The 27,500-nt window shown below is 38.7% G+C and overlaps 1 protein-coding gene across 2 annotated transcripts in view; it reads right to left on the bottom strand.

Moving 5' to 3' along the window:
• The window catches only part of LOC113543986 (rab GTPase-activating protein 1), a 107,910-nt gene that overhangs the window by 8,490 nt on the left and 71,920 nt on the right, over nucleotides 1-27,500 (bottom strand). For both annotated transcript variants that reach the window (XM_053241148.1, XM_053241149.1), the window contains 9 exons: nucleotides 19,050-19,163; nucleotides 15,909-15,983; nucleotides 15,498-15,623; nucleotides 13,796-13,939; nucleotides 13,637-13,678; nucleotides 11,975-12,103; nucleotides 5,955-6,047; nucleotides 3,566-3,676; nucleotides 3,358-3,462 (listed from right to left, as the gene is read on the bottom strand). In XM_053241148.1, the coding sequence (XP_053097123.1) occupies nucleotides 3,358-3,462; nucleotides 3,566-3,676; nucleotides 5,955-6,047; nucleotides 11,975-12,103; nucleotides 13,637-13,678; nucleotides 13,796-13,939; nucleotides 15,498-15,623; nucleotides 15,909-15,983; nucleotides 19,050-19,163 (939 nt within the window). The remainder of the gene's footprint in view (nucleotides 1-3,357; nucleotides 3,463-3,565; nucleotides 3,677-5,954; nucleotides 6,048-11,974; nucleotides 12,104-13,636; nucleotides 13,679-13,795; nucleotides 13,940-15,497; nucleotides 15,624-15,908; nucleotides 15,984-19,049; nucleotides 19,164-27,500) is intronic.

The raw sequence follows: 27,500 nt of genomic DNA, 5'->3' as shown, positions 1-27,500 counted from the left end.
AAAAGCTTAACAAGCTGTGAATGAGCTGTTGCTATAGAAACGAGTTGCACTACTGTCAGAGCTGTTCTTATAGAAAATTAATCATTAATCTTCTGACCAATCAGAATCCAGAACTCAACAGCGCTATTAAAGCTGCTATAAAACGTAAGTGAGAATGGAAAGTAACTTGTTTAATGGACATTGAATGTAACTATAAATGGATGAAAAGTCTGTTGTGTCATTCTTTAATAAATAAACCTGAGTATTATTGGTAAATTTGTGCGGTATAAAAGGAATAAAACACTCCGGGATGCGCTGTTAGAGGAAAATAATCAACTTTAGCGTGGTAAATAACTCTGCAACTCGGGAATTTACTGTAAAAGAAACACAGCGTTTTACTTATTTTAAAGCTTCTTGTCCCACATTAAATGTCAAGCCCTTGTGCAAACGCTGTCACAGTGTCTCTCTCTCACACACACACACACACACACACACACACACACACACACGATTACAGCACAGTGCATCAGTAATTGGACAGAAACTGTCACAATGTCACAGGATTTGTCGTCTCCAGCGTGATGGATCTGGACAGAAACCAGAAACGACGGTGCACGCTTCACCTCAGACCGTTCGTCTCTCGAGTCAAATAAAAGCAATTTGTATAAAATTAGCTCATGTCATTTACACAGCCAGCGCCTTTCATGTGAAGTGGCGGTGGATAAAATAAAAATCCCTCACATCCGGAGCGGTTAGAGTAATTACGGCTTTAAAACACACCACAGAATCTCGGATTAGACCTGAAGAGTCATTATGCTTTACGCGAGTCTGTGCAGTAATTATGTACATAACCTCAGGCTGAGCGGCCATGTTCGAGGTTTAGTAGTGACATTTTAAAACGCAATTATCTCCCAGTTTGCTGCTAACGTGAGAGTTAGGATGAAGGGTAATAAGCGTCAATTTTTTTTTCTTGGTGTTTTTGGTCAACGAAGCTTTTCGAAAATAGAAAGGCCCTCCTAAGTGGAGAGACTTCAAACTCGTCACTGTGAACCTGCGAATGCCCGTTGCGTGTGTTATGTTATGTTATGCGTGTGTGCAGTTTAATTTCGCTTTACACCCTGAAGATTTTTACGGTAAGCAGCAGTTCCACCTCATCTTCAGTCCACACGCTTGAATCCTCGTGTTGGTCATTTTTCGGTCCTGTTTGTTTCTCAATACACACTGTTTCGCTTTACGTTACTCCTGAGATGTTTTGATGGATCAGGTGATGATGTACAAGCGCCACCTTCCTCGGGAACGATTTCAAATCGTTTTTTGCATTTTCATGTTTATATTTTTTTCAAAATCATCATCTAGGAGAAAAAAGTACATTTTCAAAAATATATATTTAAGAAAAATAAATAGAGATGCATATAAAATTGGCTCTAATATCATTTCTATAATGAAATAAATTAAATTAATCTCTCTTCAGGGTATCTGTAGAAATTTTTTTTTAACATTTCTCTGCACTGAGAACAAATTCTGACCAATCAGAATCCAGAACTCAACAGCACTGTTAAAGCTGCTATAAAACGTAAGTGAGAACGAGATGTAACTTTAATGGACACTAAATGTAACTATAAATGGATGAAAAGTCTGCCATATTGTTCTTTAATAAATAAATATGAGAAGTATTGGTAAATTGGTGCGGTATAAGAGGAATACAATTCCAATTAAAATACATGACAATAAAACAAATCCAAACTTGCACAGGATTGTTCAGATGAGACGGATGTGAGAGAAGTCTTAATAAATCTGTTCTTGTGCACTTTTTAATTTATTTTTCCAAATTTCCAACACTAGAGAAATGTTCCGGTAAAATTTACGGTTCTGTCGTATCCATACGCCATCAGAGCGCCATCACGACTACCGCAAATACTTCCCTCTGAAAAAGTTCCATCGCTGAAAGGACTCGTTCTACCGATTTACAGCTTCATTTATAAACAACAAACACCTTTACCTGAAGAATTTATGCAAAAGATTTATTTATTTTATTTGTTTATAACATTCATATAGTTCATCTAGCTGCATATCTTTTTATTTTACCCACCAAAGTTATTTATGTCTGAAATTCTTTATTTTTGTGGAATATTATTACGTCAAATATGTAATCTTTAGTCTTTAGTTTAATTTTTTGTATTTGTTTTTATGCATCATTTATACTTTCTACTGCAGCATCCATGAGAACGAGTAAATAATTACACACATTACAGCAGACACTACAGTTACATAAATACATTTTTAAAAATTACTTTAAATATATATATACACAGTTCTGTGCAAAAGTCTTAAGCATGTGCAAAGAAATGCTGTAGAGCAAAGACGCCTTCAGAAATAATGAAATTAAATGTTTCTACATTAAAAAAATCCTATAAAGAGCAGTAAACTGTAATAAATGAAGCAAAGTCGATATTTAATGTGACGATCCTTCACTTTAAATAAATAAAGCAGTATCTGAGGTGCAGTGTGTGCAGTTTTATAAGGAAATGAGCTGGAAGTGTTACTGAGCATCTTGCAGAAGCAGCCACAGTTCTTCTGGAGACTTTGACTGTCGACTCGCTTCTTATTTCTGCAGCGAAACCCAGCAGCCTTCATTATGTTTTTATCTGAAAAGTGTCTCTTATGGAATCTGCTGCTTTCTTTACTGACATACAAACATTTTTCTGGAACATTTCATTTTGTGCTGGAAAACTAATGTTTGGAATCTAAAAGGTTTTTGTACTGAATCAATAATGTAGAAGCCAGAAAATAAACATCTATAACAAAGTTTGTAGTAAAAAAAATGCCAAGACTTTTGCACAGTACTTTATATGTGTATATATATATATATTTTTTTTTTACTTAAAGCTAGAGTATAACTCGATTTCTCTATCATAGTTATAACATTTTTATGGAAAACCTTTAAGGTGCTTTCGAAAATCTAAGAAATATCGTCCTATATGAGCACATGGGAACCTTCAGATATATTTCCTTAGTTTCTTCTCTAAACTTGTGTATTTGTTCTTATATTTTCCTCTCTCTCTCACACACACACACACACACACACACACACACACACCTCCACACACACACACACACACACCTCCACAAGGGAAATCATACACATGAACTCATATTTAACCCACACATGCCCTTTAGCTCCTCTTTCTGAGGACACGATCGTAGAATATGAGCTCAGGTCTCACAAGAACCTGTTTTAATCCACAGAACCTGCCCTGGAGAACTTTCCTGAGGTTCTAACACAAGAGTGGAGGATGAAGAATGAAAAATATATTTTGATATACACAGTGATGGTGTGATGATTTCCCTCAGGAGGAATGGAGAGACAATATGGCTGACCTGCGCCGCTTCATCCTCCAGCCGTCTCTTCTCATCCTCCGAGTCGATCAGTTTCTGTTTCGTGATGAGGAGCTCTTTGTTTAGAGCGTCAGCCTTCTCCTCCGCCTGAACGCCCGACACACACACACACACACACACACACACATTGTAACTGGTCACATCAGGGCACCAGAAAGGATTTTAAAGTAGCTCAGTGAGAGAAGCTCACGTTGTCCAGGTCCTTCCTGAGTGAGATCTTACTGCTGACCAGCTCGTGAGCGAGGTCATCGTTCTCCTGCTCCAGACGCATGTTGGCTTCCTGCAGACGCCGGTTCTCCCTCTGTGGACGAGAGAACAGAGACCGTGTGACTCGCTCATCTTGTGACTGTGTGTGTGTGTGTGTGTGTGTGTGTGTGTGTGTGTGTGTATAATCGTTAACCGTGCCAGTAAACAGAGCAACCTTTGACATGTGTGCTCGTTAAACCACGCATCCCGACACGCTGAGAAGAGTTACACCACAACACACTCGGCTTAATCCTGAACTTCACTCCACGTGCTCCAGAGAACATCAGGAACACTCTGCAGCTCAGTACACGTGTTTTTATACACAGATCTAAAACATACCTGGTAAAGCCTGTAATGATTATAGATTACTGCATCGCTCATATTTTATTGCGACTTTTCTATGTAAAGCACTTTCACTCAATTCTGAACTCTATCTATAATCCTCTATAATCTGAGGATTATAATAGACCCTACCTAGTGCACTATATGCTCAATAGTCCCTACCTAGTGCACTATATGCTCAATAGACCCTACCTAGTGCACTATATGCTCAATAGACCCTACCTAGTGCACTATATGCTCAATAGACCCAAACTCATGTATTATATGCCCTATCGGCCCTAAATAGTGCACTATATGCTCACTAGAACCTAGCTATTGGGCATATAGTGCACTATTTAGGACCTATGCTATATATCTAGCACACTATATGCCCAACAGTGTAGTGCTAATACATACTGCTCGCTCTGTATGCCTAATAGACCTTACCTAGTGCTATTACCTAGTGCACTATATGCTCAATAGACCCTAAATGGTGCACTATATGCTCAATAGTCCCTACCTAGTGCACTATATGCTCAATACACCCAAACTCATGCATTACCTATTGGGCATAGAGTGCACTATTTAGGGTCTATGCTATATACCTAGCACACTATACGCCCAATAGACCCTACCTAGTGCACTACATGTCCTGTAGACCCTACCTAGTGCACTACATGTCCAATAGACCCTACCTAGTGCACTACATGTCCAATAGACCCTACCTAGTGCACTACATGTCCTGTAGACCCTACCTAGTGCACTACATGTCCAATAGACCCTACCTAGTGCACTACATGTCCTGTAGACCCTACCTAGTGCACTACATGTCCAATAGACCCTACCTAGTGCACTACATGTCCTGTAGACCCTACCTAGTGCACTACATGTCCAATAGACCCTACCTAGTGCACTACATGTCCAGCAGACCCTACCTAGTGCACTACATGTCCAATAGACCCTACCTAGTGCACTACATGTCCAACAGACCCTAGGTAGTGCTAATGCATACTGCTCGCTCTGTATGCCTAATAGACCTTACCTAGTGCACTATATGCTCACTAGACCCTACCTAGTGCACTATATATTCATTAGACCCTACCTAGTGCACTATATGCTCAATAGACCCAAACTCATGCATTACCTATTGGGCATATAGTGCACTAGATAGGGTGTATTGAGCATATAGTGCACTAGGTAGGGTCTAATGAATATATAGTGCACTAGGTAGGGTCTAATGAGCATATAGTGCACTAGGTAGGGTCTATTGAGCATATAGTGCACTAGGTAGGGTCTATTGAGCATATAGTGCACTAGGTAGGGTCTATTGAGCATATAGTGCACTAGGTAGGGTCTATTGAGCATATAGTGCACTATTTAGGGTCTATGCTATATATCTAGCACACTATACGCCCAGCAGACCCTAATACATACTGCTCGCTCTATATGCCTAATAGACCTTACCTAGTGCTATTACCTAGTGCACTATGTGCTCAATAGACCCTAAATGGTGCACTATATGCTCACTAGACTCTAAATAGTGCACTATATGTGGAACATAGGCTGTTTTCGCTGTTTTCATTTTTAATAAACAAAAATATGACCTGAGCAGAGAAACAGGTTCTCGTGTGTAAAGTTCTCCTGAGCAGAGGCGGGGCTCTGAGTGGAGTGATAGAGCTCAGTCATCAGAGATCTCCCCATCTTTTGTTTGTTTTTTTTTTTAATTAAATCATTCCCTCTCTCCTACTGCTCTGTCGCTCCACTCGTCCTCCGAGGCGGGAAGTGAGACTTCGTTCAGATCGCTGCTCATTACTGACACACAGTGTGTATGCTAATGAGGGACAGCTCTGAGCTGTCACACTACGGAGCTCGCCTTGCTCACACACACACACACACACACACACACAAAATGCATAAATAACACACATGCATGCACACAAACATGGGCAACCAAAACGTACGCTCTCTCCCACACACACACACACACACACACACACACACACGGTTATTACCTCATATCTCTCGATAGGGGCTTCTTGCTGTTCTTGTTGTTCTCGCATCGTGTGATACTCTTTCTCATACTTCTTCAGCTTCTTTTGACTGATCTGTCACACACACACACACACACACACACACACAGGTATTTTTATACTTGGTGAAATGTGTTAGAGTGACAAAGTGACAGGATGATGCAAAAAAAAAAGTTTAAACAGTGTGTGAGGCTGCACTGCATTCTGCCATGAACTGAAATCTTATAACGAACTCAAGAGCTCACTATCTGCTCATATTTTAATAATAATAATAATAATAATAATAATAATAATAATAATAAGTACAGTATTCAGAGTTGTAGTGAGAGTTTAATACTGAAATTACACACGTCAGCATTCAGACCTACAGACTTAAGCGCTATTCAGAAGTTACATGAGAGTTAAGCATGAGGGGGCGGAGTCTGTCTAAAAAAGAGGCGTGTCTCTGTGACGAACGATTCTGACGTTGAACTTATGCGCGTTTTTCTTGCGTGATATCAGCTCGTCCAGCCCCACCGCCTGATAATTTAACCACAACAGGTCACAGAATCGCACATAACTCAGACACACCTCTTTTTTTTACTTAAACTCCACTCCATTTGCGTAACTTTCACGTAACTTTTGGATAAAGCTTAAGTACAGCATTAGGTCTGAATACTGTATGCAATTTCAGCATTAAATCCTAATTAAATTCAAAATATGACCCTAGATGCCTAACACGCCCTTATGGTTACGTAGAACCCTACAAAAGATATCAGAATGGGTTCTATGTAGAACCCTGTTTGGAAGCTGGCCAGCTAATGATAGTGACATTATGGGGGTGTTTCTAAATTTGCATATACATAGATCTTAGCATTTTTAATAAAAGACAAAGTGGAAATGTTTCCAAAGTTATTTTAATAGTTTCTAGTGCATTAAAAAAAACTAAAACTCTCATAAATGCCTCCTAAATGCTTTTTTGTGCCACGTCAAAAATAAACCCCACAAAACCCTCCTCTGGAATGCGGCTGTTTTAATAAACCCCTAATCAGTCCATCGGGCTGTAATTTCTCCACACTCGGAGCTCTGAGCTGTATTTATAATTCTTGCGGCTCACACTACAGCTGTTCTTGTCGACTAACCCAATTTAAAGACAAGCCACGGCTGTGTTTTCAGCAGCAGCACATTTCAGGCCAGAATATTCCGGATCAGCGCCGCAAATACTCCTGCTGTAAATTAGCTCTATTTACAGAGAGCTGTGGTTTCCTGTCCTTTAATACAGACTGACCACTGAGCGTCCACAAAGCCATGTGTTCAGAACACTCTCTGTACACTCTGGGAACAAGTAAATAAGTGTGTGTTAGTGTTAATGTGTGTTGTGGATGTAAAACTGATGGGTACACAGCTGCCAGGTGTGTGTTTTTCCCCTCAGGTTAGTGACAGGTGTGGTTATTTGAATACCCAGATATCTGAATTCATATTGGTATCTTCGTTTTATAGATAGACAGACAAATATAGATCGATAAATTGGTTCTTGAAAGTTTATTTTTTAAATAGTCATGTTTGCTCCTGTAGATTTTTTTTTTTTAATCTGTATCTGTCCCCAGTATGTTCCAAATAACTCATCCAGCCTAATTCCCTCAAATATAAACAAACTACTGTGATAAACATCAGTAAAGTTTGCTTCTTTCAATCTTTTCCTTTTAATAAACAAAAAACACACTATTTTCGTGTAAATATAACAAATGTCTGAAGTCTTTATATCTTTATGATCGTCACAACACTCAAATTATTTTAAGATTATTTTCCTTTAACAGCACAACCCTTAGAGTTTTAATCCTCCTAACGATTACAATTTTTTATTAATCAAAAAATGACACATCATAATCTTCATCCGTTTATAGTTATGTTTAATGTTGTGAAACATCAGCGCAACAGTTCCTGTCATTACTTTACATTATAGCAGCTATAAACTACAGAAATGCCGAACTGATAGAGCGTTATGTCGTTATTTCAACTTAATATCTCATTATTCTGATATCGTCTTTATTTCAATTCAGTTATTTCAAGTTATTATGCTGTTTTATCCGTTTATAGTTACATTTGATGTGGAATGTCCGTCAAACAAGTTCCTGTTCGCAGTTATGCTACATGAAAGTAGCCATTAACTTCAAATTTGAATATATATGTTTTATTTTATTTTAGTATACTTTAGATTAATTGTATTAATGTTTCAACAAAAAAATGATCTATAGTGCTTTTTACGCAAACTGTAAACGCAGGGTCTATTACACTGTAGAAACCAGAACTACAGTAGATGTATACAAAGAAATAATAAGAGACTATATTTATATTTACTGATCAATAAAATATGATAATATGAAAATGTTTGCAATAATATCAGATGATTTTACAGTGATGATGTTTAGGAAATTTGGCAACAACAGCCATGATTATGGAGTTTAATACTGAGTGGATTTTTATCACGGAGACCTGGCAACCCCGTGTGGTGTCTTTTACAAGAGGCCATTCAGAAAGTGTTTAAATACAGGCAGTGCATTCAGAGGCACAGTTTTAGAGAGCTTTAGGGGGTTGTGTGTGTGTGTGTGAGTGAGTGTGTGTGTGAGTGAGTGTGTGAGAGAGAGAGAGAGAATCAGGGCTTTGTGTGGGGGTGTGTGTGTGGGTGAACCTGGCGCCCAGCGTAGGAACCATGAGGATTTGACCGGAGACAGAACAGTCCAGAGTGACACATGAGGAGATTCGACGCATAAACATTAGCAGCATGCAGCCTCGGTTATGAATATGAGCCACATTAAGAGCTTGTGTATGTGTGTGTATATGTGTGTGTATGTGTGTGTGTGTGTGTGTGTGTGTCCTTGATCTTTCCTCGCTGTTGTCCCAGCACTCCCGTGACGTTAGCAGATGAGTTTCACAGCCACCTGGCCTCCTGCTGCAGTCTCTGCATTGACAGAATGAGGCTGCAGGTGACAGCGCCGCGCCCTCTACACCTCCCCTGCACTTATTCTCCTCTTCCTGTCCTCCGATTTTCACTCTTTAACAATCATGAACACTTCTTAAAGGGACAGGAATACATTTATGCCAAAGAACTCGTTCATTCATTCATTCATTCATTCATTCATTTATTTTCTGTTTGGGAACTCAGAGGCACCAGGCGGAAAATGTCAGTCCAGACTTCTCTATCTCTGTGAGATATAATCTCTCCTGAGAGTCCAGGATCTGCGTCTGGTTTGCCGTCAAGTGAGACGCGTCTGATACTGATCTACCCAAGTACCCCTTTGCTCCTCCTAGCCGGGGTGGGGTTGAGCCAGAAGTCCAAGGTGTGAAGCGTGTTTCAGTGTTGTACAGTGTTAGGGTTAGGGGTTAAGGAGAGTTGCATCAGTCACTTCAACCGTCTCCTCACAATTCAGAGGAGCAGAAGCTCAACTTCAAGGTTCTCCAGAATCACAAAGCGTAAACCAAGCAACAAGAACCCTGTGGAAGAACCTCATTTCCGTTCCCTGTACTCGCGCCCTTATTGTTAAGGTCACTGACCGCTCAGCACAGTACGGTCTCACTCTGCCCCTTTGTGCCCCAACTCCAAAAAAAAATAAATAAATATTAAAAAAAAAGAAGTAAAAACAGTAAAAAGGTAGAATTGTACCTTGAAGATGGAAGTGATTTAAAAGAGCTTCAGGATGTCTTTTCAAACAACTATAGACTTATTTGGGTGTGTTTATATTTTTTTTTTTAGAAATTTATTTTAAACTATAGAAGACAAACATAAGATAAGATAAGATAAGATAAGATAAACTTTATTAATTCCTGAAGGGAAATTCAGGTAGTCTTGTAGATAAGTAAGAAAGAAAGTAGTAAGAGTAGTGAAAAGTAGTGAGAGTAGTAAAGTAGTGAGAGTAGTGAGAGTAGTAAAGTAGTGAGAGTAGTGAGAGTAGTAAAGTAGTGAGAGTAGTGATTAGTCATCTGCCATTGGCTAAGGTGTTGTAGAGCACATATCTTGGGGTTAAATAAAAAACTGTACATTTGTTGTTTTTTTCCCCCCACTGAACTACTACTTAATCAAATTAAATCACATAGATAATGCTCAGCCTCAAGAATTAGCACGAATCAGTAAGCGTTATTTTAAGTCTGGATACGCCATAAAAAAACAACAACAATGAAATGAAGAAATGTCGTCATAACGCTCGTAATCAAATCCTCCGGTGCTTGTAATTAGAGCTGTTCAAGATTTTTCTTTAACGAAGAGAATCGCTGTCTTTACGCCACATTTACCTTCATTGATTTAATTCATTCTTTTTTTAAATCCGTAATTTCACATAATCTTCATCGTGTGGCACCACAGAAACATCTCAGAGAGAGAGAGAGAGAGAAAGAGAGAGAGAGAGTGAGAGAGAGAGAGAGGGAAAGAGAGAGAGAGAGATGTAACATTTCCTTACTGCAGAAAAAAACCCAAAGAATTTTAATAAGAGATGAATATAACGTTAGCGATCTCGCACACACTCACACAGCGTTAGGGTGAAAGCTCTAACGTTACACCACAGCGCCCTCTGCTGGCCACCGAGAACCAGTGCACTGATAAAATATGTTTTTATTACAACTTCTGTAAAGTGATTTACAAAAAATTTTGGAAATAATAAAGCCTACAGGACGTTTCCTACAAGTCAAATGAAATTGTATAAAATTAAAATCACACTGGTTAATACTCTGATAATAAATATAAATTACTCGTTTTAAATTTAAAACTGTAACACTCTTATTATACAGTTGAGGTCAAACGTTTACATCCCCCGTTTCAGAATCTGCAAAATGTTTATTATTTTACCAAAATAAGAGGATCATACAAAATGCATGTTATTGTTTATTTAGTGCTGACCTGAATAAGATATTTCACATAAAAGATGTTTACATAAAGTCCACAAGAGAAAATAATAGTTGAATTTATAAAAATGACCCGTTCAAAAGTTTACATCCCCTTGATTCTTAATACTGTGTTGTTACCTGAATGATCCACAGCTGTGTTTTTTTGTTTACTGATAGTTGTTCATGAGTCGCTCGTTTGTCCTGAACAGTTAAACTGCCTGCTGTTCTTCAGAAAAATCCTTCAGCTCCCACAAATTCTTTGGTTTTCCAGCATTTTTTGTGTATTTGAACCCTTTCCAACAATGACTGTATGATTTTGAGATCCATCTTTTCACACTGAGGACGACTGAGGGACTCATATGCAACTATTACAGAAGGTTCAAACGCTCACTGAAGCTCCAGAAGGAAAAAACATGCATTAAACTTTTTGAATTTGAAGATCAGGGTAAATTTAACTTATTTTGTCTTCTGGGAAACATGTAACTATCTTCTGTAGGCTCTGAAGGGCAGTACTAAATGAAAAAATACGATATTTAGGCAAAATAAGAAAAATGTACACATTCTGTTCAAAAAGTTTTCACCCCCCGGCTCTTAATGCATGGTTTTTTCCTTCTGGAGCTTCAGTGAGCGTTTGAACCTTCTGTAATAGTTGCATATGAGTCCCTCAGTTGTCCTCAGTGTGAAAAGATGGATCTCAAAATCATACAGTCATTGTTGGAAAGGGTTCAAATACACAAAAAATGCTGGAAAAGCAAAGAATTTGTGGGAGCTGAAGGATTTTTCTGAAGAACAGCAGGCAGTTTAACTGTTCAGGACAAACAAGGGACTCATGAACAACTATCAGTAAACAAAAAAACACAGCTGTGGATCATTCAGGTAACAACACAGTATTAAGAATCAAGGGGATGTAAACTTTTGAACGGGTCATTTTTATAAATTCAGCTATTATTTTCTCTTGTGGACGATATGTAAACATCTTTTATGTGAAATATCGTATTCAGGTCAGCACTAAATAAACAATAACATGCATTTTGTATGATCCTCTTATTTTGGTAAAATAATAAACATTTTGCTGATTCTGAAACGGGGATGTAAACGTTTGACCTCAACTGTATTTATATATAAGACGATGTTTGCGTGTGAGTTACCTTCATGCTACACGCGAGCTCCATGAGCTTCTTGGCGTTCTCTTCGGAGCGGTACCGCTTGGGCACCGGCACACGGAAGAACTTCAGCGCTCCCTCGAAGTCGGCCTGCAGAAGGTCATCCTTCGACGTCTGGCGAGAAGAAAAAGAGGAGACGGGTTACGAGCTGGACTCAGGGCTGGACGATAAGACGAGAAGAATTCATGCGTCACGATATTTACAATAGAGCTGCTTTAAAGATAAACTCTGAAAAGTTTGATAATACGTTCATACTGCAGTTATATTACAAAAAATGCCAAAAAAAATGTAAAGATCTTACAATTTTATAGATTCAAAACAGCAGAAATTATTTACATTCAATCAGGTGCAGCTGTAATTTGTTATTGTTATTTTAAACAATAAAATATAAATATATTTACAATTTTATTACAGTGTTGGAATTTGTAAAAATGTGAGTGTTGATTTTTTTTTTTTTTTATTTAATCGTTAAATTTTGTTACAATGGTGACATTTTCCACACTTTCTCACAGTACTGATGGGATTACGTTTTTTTTTTCTAAAAAAAAAACCTGTGGATTTTTGTTGTTTTTTGTTTTTTCCCCCATTTCGTTTTTTTTTTTTACATTTTTATTTATTTATTTTTTTTGTTACAGTGGTACAATTTTTAAATTATTGGAATTTTGTTACAGGAATTGTTTTAATTGTTTCAATTTTGCCAGAGTGCCAGAAATTTTAAAAAAGTTAGTAGTCGATTTTTTTCTTCAATTTCTAAAATTTTGTTACAGTACTCAACTTTTTTTTTTTTTTTTTTAATAAATTTCTCACAGTACTGGAGTTATAACATTTAAAAAAAAACTTTGTTACAGTAGTAGAATTTTTTTTTTTGATTTTGTTAGTGTTGGAATTTCTTTCCCAATTTTTTACATTTTCTCATAGTACTGGCAGGATTTAATTTTATTTTTTAATTGTTACAGTGTTGGATTTTCTTTCTTTCTTTTTTACATTTTCTCACAGTATTTGTGAGATTTAATTTTTACAGCATTGGAATTTTTTTTTTACATTTTGTTAATGCTGGTGGGATTCATTTTTACAGTGATAATGTAATGTTTAAAATTGTTTAATTTTGTTACAGAGGTGGAATTTTTTAAATTTTGTTACAGCGTTTTTTTTTTTCAATTAAAACATTTTAGTACAGACGTGAATTTTTTAAATTAATTATAATTAATAATATATAATTTAATTAATTCATTTAATTTAATTATAGTATAATTATAATTTAATTATAATAAATTATCTTTTAATAATTATAAGAAGCTAATAATTATTTAGCTATTTGACTGGTGTTTTGAATCGACTGGGTTTAATCCAAACCTCAACATCCAAGTAAGTAACTAACCTCAAGTATAATGATAATTATAATAAAAAAGTTCTGTGAGAGAATAATTCAGGAATAAAAAAATATTCTGTGGCTTTAATAAACCATCATAGTATTAATGTAAATGTTTAAATAATGTTTAAATAATGAGTTTAATATGTGAACAGTTTGATTGTGCCTATAAATCATTTAAAAAACCCATTTATTTAAACAATTTTGCTTCAAAAGAGCAGAAAACATTAAATTGAAAAGAGGAGCTCTGTGTGTGTGTGTGTGTGTGTGTGTGTTACCTTCAGTAAAGCCAGAGCTACATTAAATATGACACTGATTCCCTATAACAGAGAGAAAAGAACGATTCAGACAAAGACAGCACTTCAGCTCAATAATAAATTATTAACGATTAATAAGGATGATTTCGGAGAGAAATGTTCGTGAGCGCAGCGTCACACCTCACACAGCAGCAGGTCGATGATGTGAAACACCATGTAGAGAGGAAACTTGGCTGTAAAGAGCGTGAGGAACCACTGGGAGGCGTACATGTGCGCTTCCAAACCTATACTTAAGAAGTGCGAGTACAAATCTGGAATGTATTCCTGCAGAGAGAGAGAGAGAGAGAGAGAGAGATAGAGACATACAGAGACAGAAAGACAGAGAGAGAGAGAGAGAGAGAGAGAGGGAGAGAGAGAAAGACAGAAAGAGAGAGAGAAAGAGAGGATGAGAGAGACGGAGAGAGAGAAAGAGAAAGAGAGAGAGGGACAGAGGATGAGAGAGAGAGAAAGACAGACATACAGAGAGAGATAGAGAGAGAGGGAGAGAGAAAGGGAGACAGAGAAAGAGAGAGAGAGAGAGAGAGGGAGAGGGAGAGAGAGAAAGACATACAGAGCGAGATAGAGAGAGAGGGAGATAGAGAGAGAGAGGGAGAGAGAAAGGGAGACAGAGAAAGAGAGAGAGAGAGGGAGAGGGAGAGAGAAAGGGAGACAGAGAAAGAGAGAGAGAGAGGGAGAGGGAGAGAGAGAAAGACATACAGAGAGAGATAGAGAGAGAGAGGGAGAGAGAAAGGGAGACAGAGAAAGAGAGAGGGAGAGGGAGAGAGAGAAAGACATACAGAGAGAGATAGAGAGAGAGAGGGAGAGAGAAAGGGAGACAGAGAAAGAGAGAGAGAGAGAGAGAGAGAGGGAGAGGGAGAGAGAGAAAGACATACAGAGAGAGATAGAGAGAGAGAGGGAGAGAGAAAGGGAGACAGAGAAAGAGAGAGAGAGGGAGAGAGAGAGAGAAATACAGAGAGAGATAGAGAGAGAGAGGGAGAGAGACATACAGAGAAAGATAGAGAGAGAGAGAGAGAGAGAGAGATAGAGGGAGAGAAACATACAGAGAAAGATAGAGAGAGAGAAAGAGATAGAGAGAGGGAGAGAGAAAGGGAGACAGAGAAAGATAGAGAGAGAGAGAGAGAGAGAGAGATATTTTAAATGGAGTATTTAAAATGCGCATCCTGCTTTGAATTTCACAAAAAAAAGCTGAAACACAGAGTGTTTAAATATAGGGCTGTGTGTGTGTGTGTGTGTGTGTGTGTGTGTGTGTGTGTGTGTGTATTTTGCTTGCACAGCTGATCAAGAGCTTTTGTCAGAAATGTACTTTTTCTATGCTGCACTTTTTTTTTTACTCAGCTGAAGTATCACAAGGCCTCGTTAAATGAGAAACTGCCACCTTAAAAACAAACAAACAAATAAACACACACACAGACATAATGTTCAATAATTAAAAGTAAATAAAATGCACACTGGTCTCTACAACCATTTTAATTTATTAATTTAATATTACAGCTTTATCTCTGACTGTTACAAAGTGCTGACACTGGAGACTCCTTCCATAAATGTTAACCAGACATCTCCTTACTTTACGAAAAGTTCATGAACGAGTGAATGAGCCGTTACCATGGAAACGATAACGTATTAGAACGAGCGCGTCAATATAAACCTGCACTACACTCAGAGCTGCTGTTATAGAAAACGAATCAACACCTTCTGACCAATCAGAGTCCAGAACTCGGCATTGTTATGGTGAAATGTAATTATATCAACTAACCATGATGATCACCCCACACACACACACACACACACACACACACACACACACACACACACACACACACACCTGCATGAGTCTCTCCAGCTGAAAGAACTTGCAGTGTAGGTCTTCAAAGTTCTGTTTGAAGAGTTCCCTGAGACCGTAGTCAAACATGATCTTCACCAGAACGCTAAACGCCTGTTCCTCCGGCATCTGGACACACACACACACACACACACACACACACACACACACACACACACACACACGCACAAACACGCACATTTCAAACAGTATTATTTTCTCCCTCGTTGAGATGTTCAGCAGTTGAAGTGAAGACATGCAGCTGGTGAACATCTGGAACTGATATCCCCGGTATTGGGGTTTTCTGGTGCTGAAGTGATCCAGCTGTGTAAACTCTCCTCCATAACAATCAATGTATCAATAAATCCACATTTCCCAGAATTCCCTTCCACCAGAACTGATCATGTGACTCACATGTAGCAGCAGCACGGCAGCCAGGAAGGACTGGCCCTGACAGTAGCCGATCTCTTCATCGTACACCGAGTATGCCTGGGGGGGGGAGAGGTTATAACACGTGTTATAAGCATGTTATAAGCAGTGGGTTAGGTGATACGAAGCTCATATCTAGCATAACCACGTTGTGTGATGGACGACATCGTACCCGGTTGCGTCTACCTGTGTAGCAGCGTCATGATGTCATGCTACGTTTTTAAAATGTGCCTTCATCAGCATTCATCTACATGTATGTAGACCATACATGATCGTTGCTATGGTTACGTCTCGAACACTATTATCTTGAGTACGCGTTGCTTTTGATTTTAAAAATCTTCACACACTGTTGCCTGTAAACGTTTCCTTTCTGCTTAAATCCTTTTTTTGTGGATTTAAGAAAAGTAAAGTAGTAAACTCTTATTAATGCTTGTTGCCTTGGTTACATTGCAGCGAGGTTACATACTATTAGCATCATATTTAAAAAAAAAAAAAAAAAAGTGTAAATATTTAGCATGTAACATAATCTGCCATTGCAATAAACACTGCAGCAGCTATCATGATAATTACTCATATCACTAACTGTAAATTAAAACGTTAATATTTACTGTAACCCATAAACTTCGCTTAAATCTCGCTTAAAGCTTAGCCTAATCCTTTATTTCTGTTGTTGCCATAGCTACAGTGCAACATGGTTAGACAGTACAAACTATTTGGAACTGCATTAGAGGATGTGTAAAGTTGATTTAGACACTGTTTAACCAATCAGAGATGAGTATTTTCTATCACCATGGTGTAAAACACTGAACATTAAGATTTGATATAGAGCATAGCGTAGCACAAAAGAGAATAATTAGCATGTAATGTAATCTGTCGTAATAAAAAACATGTAACTCCTTTTACTATAAAACTATAAACTGTCACGGCAACTCATAATAGCTTATGACATCTTCCTTGATATGTTTGTCACTCTTATGTAAACAGTATTCATGTAAAAAATACTAAAGCCAAAAATTAAAAGTCTCTGAAGTTTAACGTGCACCAAATTTAGTCAATCGGTGATCGGTGTCGGACGTAAGAGACGTTTATAGCGACCAGATTTAAGTCATGACACACTCACCTCAAAAGACGTTTGGTTCATAAAAAGAATAAAATAATTGTTCAAAGATATCAAAACTAAACAAACTCAAACTCAAAATCACTTCTATCCTACAATCTCCACCTTCAGACTTTAGGCCACGCCCCCTACCCGAGTCTGACTCTAAAGAAGAAAGCGATACGGCAATAAGATTTTGTCCGAAAATTTTTTTTATCGTTGTGACGTTGAACTTTTTTTTTCTTCTCTATAGATAACTATAAATGACACGGAGAAAACGTGCCACACTGAAAAGCAGTAACTTCACTGCATTGCTCTTACGTCGCTTTATCTCTTCTGGGATTGTGGCTTGGGGGCGTGACTGTGCTCGGGGGCGTGGCTGTGCTCGGGGGCGTGGCTGTGCTCGGGGGCGTGGCTGTGCTCGGAGATGCAGAGAAGAACCTGAAAGTGTTATTTTGAAGGGAGGCGTATCTGTTCCTATAAAGAAACGCCTTCTAAAGGAGTGGCTCATTGTTTCTTTCTTCATTTCTGCTGCGTTTATCATTAAGATTTTCAGAATTATTGCTGCGATAAAAGTTTTAATATGACTAAAAATACTTAACGTGAGTTTAAGTGTTAAAAATATTACATATAAGCTTTCATTACTTGTTACGAAATAAGCGGAAAACTAAAGAAGCAAACTTTAAAAGAACAAAAAGGTTGATTGATTTCATTTTTGGCTGAAACTGTAATAAAAAAAGAAAAGAAAAAAAGAAAAGTGCGTCTCTGGTCGAGTTAAAAACTACGTAAATTTTTTAACACAGCCCGGCAAAGCGCAGCCGTATTAAACCTGGTGAACTCTTAATTGAGCCGTCTCGAGGTCCCCCGGGTGCTCAGAGCGTACAGTGAGCGAGCTGAATTATTACGAGGTCAATAAAGAAAAAAATCCATGCCGCTCTGAGTGATGGCGGTAAACACCACGGAGGAGGAGTGGTGAATTATTAAGAGGCGCCTTAAGACGCAAATCAAACACTCGGCCTCGCATCCTTCATCCGTCACCACCGTCACAACGAACCTAGTGACCTTAAAACGGGCGGTAGGGGAAAAAAAAATCAAAAAGTAATTATTTAACAAATACGGATGTGTGAAAGTGTGTGTCAGGTCGTCCGTTTGCCTGCGTGAACTTCGTCTGAGGCGATCATTACTCAGATTCCCCGGCAGTAAAGTCGGCGCGCTCGGCGGCCATCTTGCCCACGCTCGCCGGTGCACTCATACAGGACCAGAAACGTGTCTAAACACTGCGCTAAGAGCTCGAACTGATGTTGCTATGGCAACAGTAATGGTCAGACAAGAGTCATGTGACTCTACATACAGTATGTGCACTACATAGGGGCTTCTACACCCTACCTAGTGCACTATATAGCCAAGTGGAAGTCATTTAGGATTCAATCTGCAGTTTGGTCCTGAATTAGAGAGAGTGATCATTTTAAATAAACTGCGAGTATAAGTGTAAAGTGAAGCGGCGTTAATCTTTTATACTGTTTATACTCTTTTCTATAACAGTACATTTTAAGAATGTTTTATTTTTTTCCCCTCTAACACCACATCAATTTGGCCATGATTACAGTTTTTACTCTATTAAAGAACACATCGTACTTTTTATCCGTTTATAGTTACATTTAATGTTGTGGGACGTCTGCGAAACAATTTAGTGAGATGTTAAGTTACGGCTTGACCTCTGACACTGGAGACTCCTTCCATAAATGCTACATAAATGTTAAGAAAACTTCAACATATGAACGAGTCCCTGTGAATGAGCTGTTACTATAGAAACGATAACGTATTAAATTAACCTATAGAAAATGAATCAACACCTCCTGACCAATCAGAAACGAGAATTGAAAACCAGGATGGTGTAAAGAAACTAATGCAGGAAATAATGTTAGCTTAGTGAGAATTTTGATGTAAAGCTTTATCTGATATTAATAGTTTGTTTGTTTGTTTGTGTGTGTGTGTGTGTGTGTGTGTGTGTGTGTGTGTGTGTTTCTCACCTTACAGATCTTATACAGCGAGTCCTGACCGTCGCCTCCCGTGTCCTTAAAGTAGTCGTGTGCTGGAAATGTGCGATTAATGTCTCGAGTGATGGCACTGTCCTGAGGTGATTCCTATAAACGCGCACACACACACACACACACACACACACACACACACACACAAAGAGAAAGACAGAAAACAATATTACTCCAAGCAATTTCCTCCAGCGCTTAGAGCACATCTGGACTGAGACCTCACATCTGTGAGGAACATGGAGGAACTCGGACAGCATCGTGACCCCACTGAGACTTGTGTGTGTGTGTGTGTGTGTGTGTGTATTTGTGTGTAATTCAGATATCTCTTCAGATATCTCTGAAGTTTCCAAGCTGGACAAAAGTGGTTGAGTGTCAGGGATCAAGAGCTATGAGGTGAAGTAAGAGTATTAGAGAAATAAAAGTGTGTGTGTGTGTGTGTGTGTTTTCTAATCCCTAAAGACTCTCTCTCCAGACTGTACACAGTCATGCTGCTCAGCTGAAGAAACAGATTTAGTCAGTCTAAACAAAAAGTCTTTTTTTAGCAAAGACGACAGCTGTTGGGTGAAGTAAATGGACCTCACTGAAAAAAAATAAAAAAAAATAAATGTCACTATAAAAAAAAAAAAAAAAAAAAAATGTCTTTCTTCTTCTCTGATCCTTATTTCTTTCTCTGCTGGTGTTTCATCACTTCATCACAATACACTGAACCCAAAAACAACAACAACAACAACAAAAAAACTGCAGACTCAACTGTTCAAGATCCGAGAAAAGAAGAACGTTTCGTTTGTTTCAGTGAAGTTGTGCTTGTGGTTGCCAAGTTTTTTTTTTTTGTTTTTTTGGCATAAAAAGCTCATTTTATGTCAAGTTTAAGGCAAGTTGAAGTTAAATGAGGAAATGGCTGTCGATAAACATGAAAATGAATTTATTTGCTAGTTTTGAGTTCGGATTGTGAAAGAGGCTTCGGTGTGTCTCTTTTCTAAGAGCACACCTGCACTGATACACACATTTGTATTTGAGTCAAACACACACACACACACACACACACACACACACACACACACACACACAGAAACACATTCATTCATTTTGTCATTTCAGGATTGCGAGTGGTTTTTAAATGGTAAGCAAAAATCCAAAATGCATGACTATTTTACAATTTATCTACCAAAAACTTAATTCCATCCATTAATTTATCTTCAGTAAATCAGGTTTGAGGCGGATTCGGAGCTTATCCGGGAATACCGGGAGCGACAGGAATTCACCCTGGCCGGGAAGCCACGCCATCCCAGAAAGTCAAAAACATTAAAATATAAAATGTGGGTGTGGCCTAAAACCAGGCAGAAAGCAAATTATATTACAAAAGGAAGGTGGACATACAAGTTATTAAAGAATATTTATTTATGATTAATAAAGACGAGGGTACAAACATTTGAGTCGGTGTGTTTTTTTCCCCCTTTGCTTTTAATGATCATCAGAGATATTTTGTGTTTAGAGCCTCCATGTTTGAAGGGGTTTCCTGGTCATGTGGGGAAGAAAAAGCAAAATGGAGGTCACATTAACTTCTTCAGCTATTCATGTGACCTGAAGAACCGAGGAACAGAGGAACAGAGGAATAAAGAGAAGGAGTGAATGGAAAAAAAAGAAAGTAAAAGAGAAGCACTTCTTGGCTGGCCTACTTACATACACAGTTGTGTTTGGAAAAGAGAGAGTGTGAGAGAATGTGTGTGTGTGTGTGTGTTTTAACCAATTCAAGAGGAACCTCACATCCAAAAATTACAGCCAGAGAGACGGAGGGAAAGATGGAGGAAGCCTATCTCAGTGTGTGTGTGTGTGTGTGTGTGTGTCTTTGAGGTTCATTCCACGCAATTTCCTCCCAGCTAATTTGTTAGACTCAGCGCTTAGCCTACAACGCCTCACATTCACCTAAAAGCACAAATTAAAGTCCATAAATGGGCTGGTGTTACAGCGTAACCCATTTTGTGCGATCACACATTTTGTCCTCTTCACCTTTGACACTTTTCTAATGAGGAATCTCGCGATCGTTAACCGCGCCACGTAGTAACGCAATCCACTTTTCAACACGCCTTCACTTTACTGGGAATTTCCAGGAAAGCACTGTGTGAGCGGAAGCTGATGCGTTACGGAGAATGAAGACGTCTTCGTGACAAATTATCCTACGCCTCAACTGAGCCCTTTTGAGGCGTCTGATTTACACCGTGAGCACAGCGAAGTGACAGAACGAGGAAAAGTGTAAACTCAACGAAGCAGAAGAAAAAGAAGAGAGTAAGATGTGCTGTTCTTTAATTAATAAAAAAAATGTAATCATTGGCAAACTGATGTGGTGGAAGAGGAATAAAACAAGCCATATTTTGCTGTTATTGCAAAATAATCCGCTTCATCACAGCACCCTGTCGTTGATTAATTTCCTATAACAGCAGAAAAACAGGAGAGATTTTGTTGCTGATGTTCAATAGATTCATGGTAGAACTTGGGATCTTAAACTTTGAGGTGTTAAAGACATAAATACAAAACAATTCTAATCGTATTAAAAGAAGAAATTCATTCTGACAGCGGTAACACACACACACACACACACACACAGAATACTGAGGGACAGAACCCTCTCCCACCTCTCTAACTGTCAGAGTGATTTAAGAGCGAATCAGCAAGGTGACTCTCACACCATCGGCTCTGTCTCCAATCACCCCCAAACTTCCACTTGCTCCCTTACACGCAAGTGCACTTGGACTCCGCCATATTAAGACGACGTACATCTCTCGGACAGTGCACGTAAACATCCGCCATCTTTAACCTTGACTTCACACAGGAATCATTAATATAGCATTCCCAAAAAGTGGCTTTTTTTGTTCACTATCTGCGCTCACTACACAGGAGATTAAATAAGTGTGCCGTCACATTTGTGTGTGTTAGAGACGTGATGTGGGGCTTAATTTTATGCAAATGAGAAGCGAAGCAACGTGGCGACGACCAATAGGAGTGAAGGACGGTGGTACGGTTCATTTCTCCGCCCCTTACCCTCAAACATCTCTGTTTTTGGTGCAGGGTTTTGTTCCTAGCTCAAATCCAAGCGTGAATCGTTAGATACATAAACAGCACTGATCACAAAGCGCAAACGTTACCTCTGGCTCATTCTGACAATCGTACTCCATCACCTCTGTTTCTCGTCACAGCTTACACAGGTTACACAGCTACCTTAGGGGTTTAATCTTATGGAAATGAGAAGAGGAAGCGATCTGGAGACGACCAATAGGAGTGAGGGGCGGTGCTATGGTTCTTTCCCAGGCCCTGTATTGTGAAACATCTGTGTTTTTGGTGCATGGTTTCGTTCCTAGCTGCAGTCGGCGATATCTACAGCGACGCTCCAGCTCGAATCGTTCGATTTTTCGCAAACAGATATTCCCGCTCTAAATAAACAGCAGTGATTACAAATCGTAAACATTTTTGGCTCATTCTGACACTCTAACTCATACTACAGCACCTCCGTTTCTTGGCACAGGCACACGATCGCACTAAAAACCATGTGTTTAATCTGATATTGTCGTAAACACCTGAAATACCTCGCTACTTTGGCTGCCATTTTGAGCGTGTTCGTACGTTTATAATACACGTCTATCAAACGAGATTATGTAAACAATCCGAATTTTTTGGGAAATTTTGGTTTCCAAAATATCCTTCTAAGAAAGAAGAACAGTTTTGATCTTTATATTTGTTTTTCATATATATATTTTTTATTTGTTTATTTAATTTTCACCACTGGCTTGTGTATTTCTGAATGCTTGATCTGTACCATGATATTTATCATACTATGAAAATTTCAAAGCGTAACACACGGCTAAACACTAGCGACTGACGCAGACAGACTCCGACTCCATCACAAGCTTTAAATTCCCCTACAGCAAGGAACACCTCATAAATATAAATACGGATAGATGGACCTCCACACACACACACACACACACACACACACACACACGTCAGCATCATTCGAGATGGGGAATCTCCATCTTAGTCTCTTCAGCACGCTGTCGCTGTGTCGATGTTTTATTTATCTCCTTCAAAAACGAGTTCTGTCTCCTAAAAGCTGGGACACACACTCCGACTGTCGTTGCATCTAACACACACACACACACACACACACACACACACACACACACACACACACACACACGTTCTCTCCCATATCAAGTCATTCATTTTTATTCACGTCAATATTTCTGACATAGTTCTAAAATCGTAATGTTGCCATATCTGTGTTTATCCCTCCTTTCTCATCATTCGTGATTAGTTTTACACGCTAAACTTCAGCCGGTATGTACGTCAACATGCACGACACGTTGCAGACGAACTCATTCCCCTCGCTCGGAGTGCTCCGACCGAGTGCTACCGGCGGATTCCGGTATTACCAAACGTAGCCCTCTTTCTCAAAGATTAATTATCCGCTCTCTCCATTATTGATGATGTGTTTATGTGGCAGAGAAGAGATCCTAAATAATGCATCTGCAGCCCGCAGCGCTCGGCTGACTCCGCTCAGCAGCACTTTACACACTCGCTTCAGCGGCGACGCGTGTCTCGACTCCTCCGAAACGCATATTAATGCAAAAAAGCTGAGGATATGGCTGAACGAGGATCATTTAGAACACTCTCTCTCTACCACTTACGACGGTCATAAAGACGGCGAGGCTTCAGGAAACTGAGCACATGAGCTCCTGACCAGAGGAGCATTAATCTGACGTTATGAGAAACGCCGCTATCTTTTACAACCACACAATCCTGTTAATGCGATCAGGAAATGCAGGCTTGACAGGAAAGAGACGAGGACTGACTCAGAGATGACTTGAGATCCTAAAACGTTGAATCGGATTTGAGTTTTAATTTAATAGTTACGCGAATCAGAATTAAAGTAGTAAAGACAACTGATGAACGGCGATGACTTTGTGTTTGCTCTGATATTATCATGTAACGATATATAAAGTAAAAGCTCCATTGTGCTAAAACCTAACAGACTAAAAACGAGGTAGCTAACTTAATGTAGTAACACATTATGAACTAGCTCGCAAGTTAAGTCCATTAATTCAGAATAAAGGAAATAAATGAGTATATTTCTGCATTCGAATCACTTCAGAAGTGGAAAGTTAGATCAATTTTTGAACTCTGTGCATTCAAAGTGGCTACCAAGTGGAGAAACAACATGGACGCCGCCATGTTCATCTTTTATTAACAAACAGATTAGCTAGTTAACTGTTATGAGTATATTTTCCTCCTCAAAAGATTAAACTGTAAAGACAGTGTTATAGCATTAACAAGCAAATATGTCTGTGTGTTGTTTGATTTAACGCACAACTCATTTAAAGTTAAGAAGTGCTGTTGTGTTTACTGTTCAGGCTGTGAGCCGCCATTTTGATTTGACGTCACTTGCTGAACTCGGGGGTGAGAAGACCAATTTCCAAATACGAATTCTGAGCCGAGAGGGAGCTTTCTTTTGTTTTTCCTAATCAGATAAATGTGGATATTTTTCAATACCTTTATAAGTGTTAAGAATTTGTGTAAGTAAAGCTGTCTGATGCAAAGTCTTTACTTTAAAGGTGTAGTAAGCAAGTCAAAAAATATAATATTAGAGGGAAAAAAAATTAAGCTTGAAAATTAAGCTTGAAAAAAACGTACTTAGGTAGAGTAACTACGTATCACAGGAGTTAGTTTTAATAAAAAAGCACCAGAACAACATTTTTAAAAAAAAGTTTAGGAGTTTTTTTTCTTAATTTAATGTTTACAAAAAAATTGTAGTGATATTTAACGATACTGTATCATGATGTTAATATCATAATATTGCTATTATATCATAACTTTCATAATTTTCTTTTCTACACCTACACGATTGCATTCTGTAGTCCGACATTTATTTACTTATTAATTTACTCTAATTGCATTTATACGTTGCAGAGATTAACAAAGTGACTAAAAGATTAATAAACCTTTTAAAAGAAGTTTATAATGTGGCATGTGAAAGAAGCACCTATTTCCTGTTCATTTTTTTAAAATAATAATGTAGGATGAAACTATTTTGATCCTGATTTCACGGTTGTTGTTTTAGCCATCGCGGCTGTGCAGCTCATCTCAGCCAGAATTGACCTCAGTAGGATTTTTGATAATTTGATAAATTAAGGAATCCTCTCTATTTGTTAAAAATAAAAACACTGCCACAACACTGTTTAGCACTCATTAGCAAAAAGCCTGGCCTTTACAAACGAGTCAACAGTCTATTTTTGGAGAATCAGCTTTAGCATTAATGGAGCTGCCGCGATGACAATCTCGCTCACCCTCCCAAAAAATGTCTCACGCAACTTCCAAGGCGGAAGGCCGAAAGCGAAGGTAAGTCCAAACAGAATGCCAGGAAGAAATGAACAAACAAAGAATTAATGGAGGGAGCCAAACAGCAGGATACTTCTCCCCCTATTATTAGCTACTCTCAAGGGTTCCCAGGAACCAGAAGCGCCCCGCCTTCTCCTCCTCCCCCCACCACCCCATGCCACCCCAACATGCCATGACTTAGAAAAACAAAAAAGAAAAGAAAACTACAAACCAAACTTCAGACACAGTCAAAGTACTGAGTTCATGTACATATAACAAAAATAATGGTGTGTTTCTGTACATGAACGTAATGAGAAATGGGAGAAGTCAGAAATAAATAAACACCACTGTGTGTGCTGCTGTTATAGGAAATTAATCAACAACGTGGCGGCGTCGTAGAGTTTCTGTTACCTCCCTGAAGTTCATTTCCTTTAACGCCGGCAAGTCTTTCATTCCTCAAGTTTATTGTTACAGTTAACGTTGTCAAATGTCACTCCCTGAGCTGCCTCTGTTTCTGCCTCTTTTTTTTTCTGGCTTCAAGTTTATAAGTTGAGAAGGAAAAAAAAAAAAAAAACGTTAACTGAGAAAACGCAAAACTTTCCGGCGAACTTTTGAAAACGCGGCGTCGTGAACAACGTGCAGAACGAACGCGGAGGCTAACAGAGCACACTAAGCCTCATTACACACACAAACAAACAAACAAACGGATAGGTGAATAGACAAATAAACAGAATGAGATAAACAGTCAAATAAATAAATAGAGAGACAGAGAAAAAAAAAGACAGACAGACAGATACATAAATACTTAGATGAATAAATAAATAAACATAAATATACATAATAAACACATAGACAGACAGACAGACAGACAGATGAAGACATGGATGAATAAACAAATGAATGAACAGACAGACAAACAAATAAATAAATGGAAGAGCAGATAGATGGATGAATGAATTAACAGATAGATAGATAGATAGATGAATAAATGAACAAATACTCAGATAAATAAATAAATAAATGGAGGAACAGATGGATAATTAAATAAGTAAGTAAACATATAAACAAAGAAACCAACAAACAAACAGATACATGAATGAACAGATACATGAGCAATAAATATGCAAACAAATGGACGGATGGATGGATGGATGGATACAGAAAGACAGAGTGTGTTCTGAATTTCAGTTTCCACCAGGAATTCTCATTTCACTACTTGAAAGTATTAAAAGTATAAAATTGTTTGCTTTATTGTACTATTGAAATGTAGTGATGTTTGAGTAACACCGAGTAAAAGTGGCTGATACGATGTGTTTGGTGTGTTAACGTGGGCGCGTCTCATGGATGGAGGATGGAGGGAGGCGTCCGTGGGAAACGCTGCACTTTTGTTCTTCCTGAACGACAACAATGGGCAAAAATGGCCTTCTGTTTTTCTTTGGCTGAGCTGATTATAAAACCTGGGACTGGTCTGATGAAAGCTCTGGTGTGAGAGAGAGAGAGAGAGAAGAGAGAAGGCATAGAATGGACAGGGAAAAGAAAGGAGAGAAGAGGAAGAGGAGAGAGGACAGAGCAGAGAGAGAGACAGGGAAGAGAGGAGAAATAGAGAAGAAAAAGGACAGAGGTGCACAAGAGAGAGAAGAGGAAGAGGAGAGAGAAGAGAGATAGGGGAAAGAGCAGAGGTAGAGCAGAAAGGAGAGAGTTGAGAGAGAGGAGAAAGTAGAGAGAGAGAATATAGAGAGCAGAGGTGGAAAAGAAAGGAGGGAGAGGTAAGAGAGGAGAGAGAGAAAAGAGAGGAAAGAGGACAGAACAGACACAGAGAGATAGAGGAAAGAGAGGAGAGGTAGAGGAAGTAAAGAGAGATAGGGGAGAGAACAGAGGTAGAGAAGAAAGGAGAGAGAGAGGGGGGAGAGAGAGAGAGAGAGAAAGAGAGAAGAAAGTAGAGAGAGACCTAGGGGAGAGAGCAGAGGTAGAAAAGAAAGGAGAGAGAGAACAGAGAGGAAAGAGGATAGAACAGAGACAGAGAGATAGAGGAAAGAGACGAGAGGTAGAAGAAGTAAAGATAAGTAG

The sequence above is a fragment of the Pangasianodon hypophthalmus genome, chromosome 17, assembly GCF_027358585.1.
Source record: "Pangasianodon hypophthalmus isolate fPanHyp1 chromosome 17, fPanHyp1.pri, whole genome shotgun sequence".
NCBI classification, from domain to species: domain Eukaryota; kingdom Metazoa; phylum Chordata; class Actinopteri; order Siluriformes; family Pangasiidae; genus Pangasianodon; species Pangasianodon hypophthalmus.
This window is presented reverse-complemented; position numbering and strand designations above follow the sequence as displayed.